General features: G+C 55.5%; 1 protein-coding gene and 1 non-coding gene across 2 annotated transcripts; both read left to right on the forward strand.

Moving 5' to 3' along the window:
- Positions 1–2141: 2141 nt before the first annotated feature.
- On the forward strand, positions 2142–6198 carry LOC122442527 (uncharacterized protein C6orf132-like). The gene is made up of 4 exons (XM_043470379.1): positions 2142–2432; positions 2861–3109; positions 5150–5275; positions 5850–6198. Exons 1-4 carry the CDS (start codon positions 2142–2144, stop codon positions 6141–6143), a joined length of 960 nt encoding a protein of 319 aa, XP_043326314.1. The 3' UTR covers positions 6144–6198.
- LOC122442818 lies at positions 4616–4825 on the forward strand. The gene has a single exon (XR_006269796.1). It is a non-coding gene; the product is annotated as a small nucleolar RNA U3 (small nucleolar RNA).
- Positions 6199–9809: the final 3611 nt, after the last annotated feature.

Below are 9809 nucleotides of genomic sequence, written 5' to 3' on the forward strand. Positions count from 1 at the left end.
CCTCCCCGAAAGTCTGCTATTTACCCACTGTCGAGTTTGTCTCTCTCCTAGAATGTAAACCCTATGTGGACAGGGATCATGTCCTGTTCATTGCTCTATCTCCAACTCCTAGAAGAATGCCTGACTCTTAGAAGGTGCTAACTTTTATTAATAAAGGGATAAATATTAATAGAGGTGCGGATGTATGGTTATTATAATCTAGTTCAAAACAACCATATATTAAGTTCTAAGTGCTAGGCTAAACACTTTTTAAAATATCTATTTTTATTTATTTATTTGGGTGCACCAGGTCTTAGCTGCCACCTGCGGGATCTAGTTCCCTGACCAAGGATGGAACCTAGGCACCCTGCATTGGGAGTGCACTCTTAGCCGTTGGACCACCAGGGAAGTCCCCTGGGGCTAAGCACTTCTCAAGGCTCATGACTTTGTGAGGAACACTGTTAGAGTTCCCATTGTACATGCTAGGAACCGGAGGCCCAGACAGAGGAAGTGACTGCCCCCAGGTGCAGAGCCCAGATTTAGACCCAAGTCTGCCTGTCAGCATAGGCCATGTTCTTAGCCAAGCCACCATCTGACACCTCTATTTCCCCAGCACCCAGTGATGTTGGAGCCATTGGAAGTTAAAAGTTGGGACTCAGACATATTGTCTGATTCCATTTAAGGAAATATTCAGAATAGGCAGATCCATAGAGACAGAAAACAAAAAGTGGTCGCCTAGGGATGTAGAGAAGTTTGGGGGGAATAGGGAGTGAAAACTAATGGGTACGGGGTTCCTTTTGGGGTGATGTATAGGTTTGAAAGTTGATTGTGGTGATGGTCACACAACTCTGAATACACTAAAAGCCACTAAACTGTACATTTTATATTTTAAAAATATGTATTTAAAAAAATATATGTATTTATTTGGCTGCATCTGGTCTTAGTTGTGGCACGTGGCATCCTTCATTAGAGCATGCCCAGGCTTCTTTAGTTGGGGTGTGTGGGCTTCTCTCTAGTTGCGGTGCAGGCTTAGTTGCCCCTTGACATGTGGGATCTTAGCTCCCCGACCAGGGATTGAACCTGCATCCCCTGCACTGGAAGACAGATTCTTAGTTGCTGGACCACCAGGCAAGTCCCCAAATTGTACATTTTTAAATGAGCAAATTGTATGGTATGTGGGTTACTTCGCAATAAAGCTGGTGTTAAGAAAACGGTTGGGGCTCAAGAATCTTCACTTTCTGCCATTTCCCTGGGAAACACATCCCATTCTCTCTGAGCCTCAGGTTACTAAGCCATTAAAAGGGGGAGGGGAATGAATGTTCATGAGGTTAATGTGAGCATTAAATGAGATAATACACGTTATTATTCTCATTTTATCAAAGGGTAGAATTAGGCCCAGAGAAGGGAAGTGACTTAGCCCAGGACGCACAGTCGGTGGGTGGCAGGTGAGGGCTCATCCCTGGGCCACCGGGCTCCGCCGCTTCCTCCAGCGTTCTGTGGACTGGGTCCCCATTTGTGCACCCGTCCGCCTAGCCACGACCACTCGCTTCCGCCTTCCCCTTTCTCTTGGGCTCTGAGGCCCTGTCTCCCCACTGCCCATGCCCAGGAGCAAACTGAGGTAGCGAGGTCCCCCCAGAGCACAGCCCCCAGCCTACTCCCCTCCTGGGGCCATGATGCTGTCTTGCTTTTGCTTGTAATAAAGAAAATATCTCAGCTACCCTTCCACGGTTGCTTGGCAACCCCAAAGCGGGGGTGGTGGCCGGGGGGAGCAAAGGGGAGGAGGGAAGGGGGAGGACTCTGGAGCCAATCTGGAGACAAAGAGTAGGATTTGGGTGACATGGAGCCTGTTCTTAGTGCTAACCTGGCCTGGCCGGGGCGACGGGTGGGGGCGGCGGGCTTCCTCCCACCCCAGTGTCTCACACCAATAAATATGGATTAGGGAAATGGGCAGAGTTTTTCCCACGGGCCTGAAAGGCCGCATCTGACCTTTCTACCCCCTTTATGTACCAACGTGACAGTCAGAGGGAGCAAAGAGCGGGACCCCCCTGAGAAGCATCCCCCGTGGCCTTCTGACTTGGGGAAACTTTTCACCCTCCTCCCTCCCCCGGGGCCCCAGACCAGGTCACAGCCCCCGCCCGCCGCCTGGGGCCCTGGACCGAGGGATGAGGAAGAGGCTACTCTTCAGGTGGGAGTCGGGAGCTCCCAGCCTTGAGGGCCCAGAGCCAGGCGTGTGGCCCTGCGTCAGCCGGTCAAGGTGCCGGTCCCCTATCCCGTCGCTCCGGCTCTGTGCCCCCTCCCCACCCACCTCTGCCCGGGCCTCCTGCAAGGAGCCCTGCTCCCTGCCAGGCCCTCGCACAGCCCTGTCCCTCTTCCCTCCTTTCCTGACCTCACGTCACGGCCTCTTCCCCACCGCCTCGTCTCCATTTGGTTTCCCTCTTTTACTCTTCTCTGGGGTGGGCCCCCCCCCGCCCCAGTCCCCCCCAGGTTCTGCAGTACCCCCCCAAACCGGGAAGCCCTCGAGGACGCTGCCTTTCCTGAAGGGAAGATGGCAGGAGGGGGTTGCAAACAGCAGGGTGGGAGCAGTGATCTCTCTCCCTGGTGCCCTGGCTCCCTGGCCACTGGCCGGGGGTGGAGAAAGGCCTCTCTGAATGGAGTCAGTGTGAAGACAGGAAAAACAAACACCTCAGCCTGAGCCCTGCTGGCCTGCTGGAGCGGGGGGTATGGAGGGGTGCAGGGGGCAGGATGGGGCAGAGGCCTGGGGCTCCTCTCAGCCTTCCTCCATCCACCCTCTCCGGGTTCCCAAGGGCCCAGGCTTCCTGGACCCCCGGCCCACGGTGTCCAGGGAAGGAGTGGGTTCAGGGACTGCAGACAAGCCCCCTAGGAAACACCTTTGCCTCAGTCCTGCCCAGCCCCACGGCCCAGCCCTCAGCCAGTGCCCTCCCTGCCCAGCAGATGCCAGGAAAATCTGTGCCCAGGAAGGGCGGGCTGGCACCTGAAGGCCTGCCTGACCGGCCCTTCTCAGCAGCAGGAACTGCGTAGGGAAGTCACCTTGTGCCAGAGACAGCGGCTCCAGCAGCGCCACCCGCCTCCCGGGCCGAGGGGACCCCAAGACAGATGGTCTGCCCCACAGGTGAGTGTTCCTCCAGCCTCACAAGCAGGCAGTGAGGGAGCAGGAGGCTGTCCTTGTTGGGGCTCCCGGGAGCCCCACGCATCCCCAGAAGTCTGCGCCAGTTTCTGTCGGGCTGTCTCGCCCTCTGTCTGAGTGTGCGTGGCACTGATAGTTTGGTGAGAGGAGCCAAAGGTGATTAGAGGAGCTGGAGCGGAAGTTCGCGGATGAAGGGAGGCAGAAGGGGCTGGAGTCTGCCGAGCAGGACGCCTGGATTCCAAGCCAGCTTTTTGATTAGACCTGTGGAATCACAGAGGCTCCTGGGATGGTCTCCTCTGAACACTCTGGATCCTAAACAACCTTTGGGATGAGCTCAGAGAGGGATAGCAACTCATCCTGGTGGCGGAGTCGGAACTCAAGCCCACCAGGCCCCCTGAGGACGCCAAGGGCAGTACCGTTTGTGCTGCGGATGCCGTGTGGATGCCGTGTGGATGCCGTGCACGGGTCCCTGGCCGTGCCCTTCCACATAGTTTGGTCCCTCTGGATTTTTCAGGGACAGCAGTGGGAGGGCAGACTGCAGACAGCACCTCCCAGGGCGTCCTTTGCTTTCCGTCCTCTCTCCAGGCACTGTGCCCAGGGCCCAAGAACCCCTGCCCAGGCATCAGAGAAGCCACAGTCTCTTCTGATGGCCCCTCGGACACCATGGTTGGCCTCGGCCTTTCAGATCCCAGAACACAGGGCCCCCTTAGAGCTCAGGGTGTAACCATAGTGCCTCATGCTGTAATCAAAGCCCAACCACTCCCTGGAAAGCGAGGCCAACAGCTGCCTGCCTGCCACAGGGTCCCCAAAGTGCCCACCTTAAGGTGTCCTGCCCTGTGGAGCAGACAGCCCTCACTGAGTCAGGTGCCATTCCAAGGCCTTGCATGTACTTCCCTGAATGGTCTCCTAGAAGGTGGGTGCAGTTTTGCTGACTGGAAAACAGAGTTGCAGAAAGTGGAAGTCACTTGTCTGTGAACACACTGCTAGGAAAAGTCAGAGTTGGGATTCGAACTCACAGGCTGACTCCAGCATCCTAAGCCTTCAAATGTTCCCTTATCCCGCCTCTAATTACTCGGAGGTCTCCACTAGAGGTCATTGTGTCCAATCCCCTGCATCTGGGTGTCTGGCCAGGCCAATCTCTGCTCACAGATGAGAATCAATCTAGTTTTTAAAGGCACCTGCTCCAAGGGTGGAATTCCCCCTGGGAGTAATCAGACATTTATTTATTCATAGCCTTCTGGCTGGGAGGAGAGGCCCTCCCACCCAGGACTCAGCAGGGTCCAGCTGCCTCGTTGCCCTTCTCTCCTTCCCTCCGCAGTAGAATCTATAATCAGAGGGGAACCAGCCTCGCCTCATCTCTGTAACCTCCAAGCTGTGTGGCCTTGGACAAGCGACTCAGCTTCTCTGAACCTCAGTTATCAACTGCAAACTAGGGTTTACGGTACACCTGCTTTGTGAGGTTGGTGAGGATTAAATGATCAAAGGGGATGAAAAACTCTCCTTTCAGGAATCCCGTCTATAGTTCATTACTAGAGAAGTTTCTCTGACCCTGTCGAACACCAGAAACCCCGAGGAAGAGGCTCACCGTTCTCTCTCGAGTGTGAAACCTGCTCTGAGGGTTGTTTCTGCAACTGCCACTGGCTGTTGATAATTCTTCTCTTCCTTTGGGAGAGTAACAGGCAGAGGATGCTGCTTCGTGGTCTCCATCATTTAAAAAAGAAAAAGAAGTGGTGACTTAAGGTAGCAAGGGGTCAGTCAGTGATCTCAGTGCCTGGCTTCTGTGAAGCGCCCAGAATGAAGTGAGAAATCCTTTTCATGATCATCATCAAAGAGACCTCCCCTGTCTGCAGGATCAGAGCCTCTTGCTTTCAGCCTTATAGTTTAGCCACCTGGTTACGGAGAGAGAAACTGAGGCCCAGAGAGGAGAGGGACTCTCAGGAAAGCTCTCAGGCTCCCTCATTCCCAGTTGGATCCCCCATCCCTTCTCCTTCACTCCTGAGTCCTGCTCTGGCTTTCTATGCCCAGGGTCAGGCCCTGGTACCCAGTCCTGCCCAGCCAGAGCCCGGGAGAGGAGTGAACAGAGGTTGGAGGAGTAGGAGCAGAGGCCCGGCGCGTTCTCAGACCAAGCTCTTTGTCTGCCGCTTTGTGATGGTAAGCGCTGCTCCTAAATCAGGTCTGTGACACTGTTATTGTTGCCCAGGGCGCAGAGAGTCTAAACTTTTCCCCCGAGGTCAAGAATGTGGCCGGTCCCCAAGCCGCCCAGAGCAGGGGCCTGGGTGACTGGGGGTGGGGCTGGGGCCTCACCCTGAGCTGAGGCGAGATGTTGGGGGGGAGGGGGGTCATCGGGAACAAAACGCTTTGAAATGCCTCCTCTCCATCACTGCCAACATTGTCCGCTGCCCGCGGGGGGCCTGGCACCGCCTTGCCGGGGCTCCGGCCCCCAGCCCTGGCCAGGCCCGGCCCGGCATCTGAAAATGGACAGAAGGTTATTGTCCCTCCTCGCGGCCCTTTGTCTGTCCCAGTTCCAGATGTCTAGGCTGGGACCAGGGAGCTGACCCATGGTGGGCAGGGGGGAGGGGACAAAGGGGAAGAGCACGGGTCACTGCATCCTGAGGGGTTGTTCCCAGACCCTGAGATCCCACCCAACCACGGCCCAGTCACCTTCTGGGCCATCTCAGCCCTGGGATTGTCCCTGTTCCCTTGTCTCTCCTGCCCTTCCCGACAGGCCAGTTTCCGGCCTCAGGATGAGTTCAGAGTCGGGCACCTGGGGATTCCCACTGCTCTGCCCCCGCACCTGTGTGATAGGGACAACGGTGCCCCCTCTCAAAGCCTGCTGTGCCCGGGTGGGTATGGGTATCACTGGACCAGGGTGCATGCAATCACAAGAAATGACACAGCCCTCAAACATGCCAGCTCCATGCTGGGCATGGGGGTGCACTATGGTGGGTGGGCCATTCAGATCCTTCCAGATTGTATTTATTTATTCATTTTTTATATTTATTTTTATTTATTTATTTGACTGTGCTGGGTTTTAGTTGCAGTATGTGGGATCTATTTCCCTGACCAGGGGTCGAACCTGGGTCCCCTGCACTGGGAGCATGGAGTCTTAGCCACCGAACCACCAGAGAAGTCCCCTATTTTATTTTTTTTAATATTTATTTATTGACTTTTAAAAAATTAATCTATTTTTGGCTGTGCTGGGTCTTCGTTGCTGTGCGGGCTTTTGTCTAGTTGCAGAAAGCAGGGGCTACTCTCTAGCTGTGGTGCACAGACTTCTCATTGCAGTGGCTTTTCTTATTGTGGAGCTCCTTCGGGCTCCAGGGTGCACAGGCTCAGTAGTTGTGGTGCACAGGCTTCGTTGCTTGCTCCAAGGCATGTGGGATCTTCATGGATCAGGGATTGAACCCATGTCTCCTGTATTGGCAGGCAGATCCTTTACCACTGAGCCACCAGGAAAGCCCTTATTTACTTATTTGGCTGCGCTGGGTCTTAGCTGAGGCATATGGGCATCTAGTTCTCTGCCCAGGGATCAAACCTGTGCCACCCGCATTGGGAGAGTGGAATCTTAGCCACTGAACCACCAGGGAAGTCCCCGGGTTGTGGTTTATAGTCACAATAGGAAGGAGTAACATTTCCCACCCACTCTGACTGTGTCAGGTACAGATCAACCGCTTTACCTGCTTTATCTCATCCTTTTCACAAAAAAATCAACAGTAGATACTGTTGTTATATCCATTTTCCAGCTTTGGATACGGAGATTCTGAGAGGTAAACTCCCTTGCCCAAACCCAGTCTGCCGGGAAGCAGGAAAGCTGGGATCTCAGCCCAGGCTGACCGCTGCCACCGAGAGGAATGATCCGCTAATAACACTTGGAAGGTGCTGAGCACAGAGCCTGGCACTGCTCCCGACTCAGCCCACGGAGCCGGTGGTGGTGTGATTCCACCCGTCAGCTTCCCATTTCACAGACGGCGCTACTGAGGTTTAGACCAGAGAAAGAAAGCCTGGGGTGAGACGTTCAGGGAAGCTGAAACAGCAACCCACCAGGGCCAGCCAGAGAGGCCGGCAACCTGGTTGGAGTTTCAAAGCCCGGTTCTGTGTGGGCTTGAGCTAGTGACTTAGTTTCACCATGCCCTGGTGTTCTCATCTATAAAATGAAGGTATTCCCTACTTCACAGGGTGGTTGTGAAAATTCAATCAGATGATGCATTTCAAGCACTTAGCACAATGCCTGGCACACAGCACACAGTTAATGAAAGCTATTCCTCTTATTATGCTGAATGGGGTATCGTTTATCCTTTTGAACCTTCCTCTCACCTGGGGTCACCTGAGGACAAGGCCCTGTTGAGGGGAGGGGCTGCGGGTTGGGTTCACAGTTGTTGAGTGGGGGTGGGGACAGTAATGCTTGGCCTGCTTGGGGGTCTCTAGAAGTGTGGCAACGGGCTACTGCTGCAGGTTGCCGGTCGGAGGAAGGCCAAAGGGATCAGGGTGGGAGGGGCAGGGGCTGCCTGGGCCCAGAGGAGTTAACAGCTCCCAGGCCCTGGCCCAGCGGGGCTGCCACGCTGCAGTCCAGCCGCAGCAACGCAGCAGGCAACGATCTTAGCAGAGGAGCCAGGGCGGCTTCGTGATGGGCAAAACAGCTGGCTGCCCGGGGAAAACAGCTGGCTGGGCCCCAGCCTCCTGAAGACCGGGGCAGAGCCTCAGAGGACAGCTCCACATCTGGGCTCCTGGGAGAGGAGGGCCTGGCCAAGAGCAAGAGGGTGGTCCTTTGGGGTGGGGTGGGCGTTTGGTGGGACCCTTGGAGATGAGGGGCAGATTCCTGGAGCGAAGGCCGGAGCTATGCTAGGTCTAAGCAGAGTGGTGACTGCAGCTTGGATTTGGGGGGAGGGTCTCAGTCTCCCCTCAGATAGGAAGGATGAGGGGCAGCAGAGCAGATGGGGGGCAAGACTGCACTCGGCTCTGGGTCATCTTGGGCCCCGGCTTGGAACCGGAGGTGGGAGGGAGCCCGGTGGGGGCTCCTGGACCCCCACCTGCCGACCAGCATACCAGGACCAGGATCCGTGTGTGGGGTCCTCCTCCGGCTTGGAACCTGGGCTCCCTTGGCCACAAAGCAGGACAGGGGCCCAGAGAGCCCCCAACCCAGGAGACGTGAAGCTAGCAGCTGGTAAGAGCTCCATCCGTGCATCCCCTCTGCTGTGGGCTTCCCCTCCCCATCTACTTGGCTGCCAGGCTGTGAAGACCTCCAGCCCTGGGGCTCTGTCTGGGTTTTGGGGTACCTCTAGGCTGCCCCCACCCAGTGGAAGGGAAGCGGCACCTGAGACCTTGCGGTAGGTTGGGCAAGGAAGGCAAAGGGTTAATGGGGGTGTGGCAGGGTCCACCAGACCACAGCCACCTGCCAGGGCTCCTGACCCCCAACTCCTATAGGCCGGAGACCCCTAATTTCTCTCTGACCTAAGGGTCTCCTCTCACCCACCCTCCTAACCTCCAGGAAAAGGGGGTTGGCCTTCACCTTTGGTGTGCCAACCTCAGAGCCCCCCCCCCCCCCCCGATGAAGGCCCCTCTGCAGAGTCTTCGCCAGTGGGCAGACCTTGGAGCTGAGGCTCCCAGAGGGAAGAAGAGGGTGCTGGGGAGGGGGACAGTCCTTCCAGGGTCTCTATTTCTGGAAACCAGAGTGGAGCCTGAGGCACTGGCGCCACCACCTGGCTTTGGTCAGAACTACCATGGCTGAGGGATGGGGGTGAAGGTGCTGGTTGGGGCAGGAATCTGCAGCCCAGCTAGATGTTGGTCCAGGGTGGTCTGGGTCCTATTCAGCCAGATGGACACAAATATTTTTTCCTAGGCATGACCCCAAGAATGAGACCTTAGGCCCCATAGAACAGCAGCTTCAGTCTTGAGTCGGTACCAAAATCACCTGAAAGGCTCGTTGGTTTGTTTAACTTCCACTCCCAGAGTTTCTGATTCAGCCAGCATGGAGAGGTGCTGCTGCTGGTCAGCCGCTCAGTCGTGTCCGATTCTCTGCGACCCCATGGACTGCAGCCCACCAGGCTCCTCTGTCCATGGGATTCTCCAGGCAAGAGTACTGGAGTGGGTTGCCATTTCCTCCTCCAGGGGATCTTCCCGACCCAGGGATGGAACCAGCATCTCCCGAGTCTCCTGCATTCTTTACTGCTGAGCTACCAGGGAAGCCCAGGTATGGGGCGTGCATGCATGCTCAGTCGCTTCAGTTGTGTCTGACTCTCTGCAACCCCACGGACCATGGCCCACCAGCCTCCTCTGTCCATGGGATTCTCCAGGCAAGAATACTGGAGTGGGCTGCCATTTCGTTCTCCAGTAATAAAGTATGAAGTGAGTGAAGTGAAGTCGCTCAGTCGTGTCCAACTCTTTGCGACCCCATGGACTGTAGCCCACCAGGCTCCTCTGTCCATGGGATTTTCCAGGCAACAGTACTGGAGTGGGTTGCCATTTCCTTCTCCACAGGTATGGGGAGGGGCCTAGAAACTTGCATTTCTAACAACTTCCAGGTGAGGCTGATGCTGGCTGGTCCAGGGACCCTGCTTGAAGAATCACTGCTTTAGTGTTTTCTGAGTTTGATGTCATATTACCTTTGCAGAGTATGCTTTATTTTTATATTATGGGGCAAATATATATATATATATATATATATTTATGTATATATGTATATATATAT

Source organism: Cervus canadensis, chromosome 5, assembly GCF_019320065.1.
Source record: "Cervus canadensis isolate Bull #8, Minnesota chromosome 5, ASM1932006v1, whole genome shotgun sequence".
Lineage (NCBI taxonomy): Eukaryota > Metazoa > Chordata > Mammalia > Artiodactyla > Cervidae > Cervus > Cervus canadensis.

Excerpts from the sequence above, each read along its gene's own strand:
- LOC122442527 (XM_043470379.1), top strand. The coding sequence starts at position 2,142 with ATGAGGAAGAGGCTACTCTTCAGGTGGGAGTCGGGAGCTCCCAGCCTT. Across the intron at positions 2,433-2,860 it reads CTCTTTTACTCTTCTCTGGG|GAAACACCTTTGCCTCAGTC; the intron begins GTGGGCCCCCCC and ends CAAGCCCCCTAG. Across the intron at positions 3,110-5,149 it reads ACAGATGGTCTGCCCCACAG|GGTCAGGCCCTGGTACCCAG; the intron begins GTGAGTGTTCCT and ends TTCTATGCCCAG.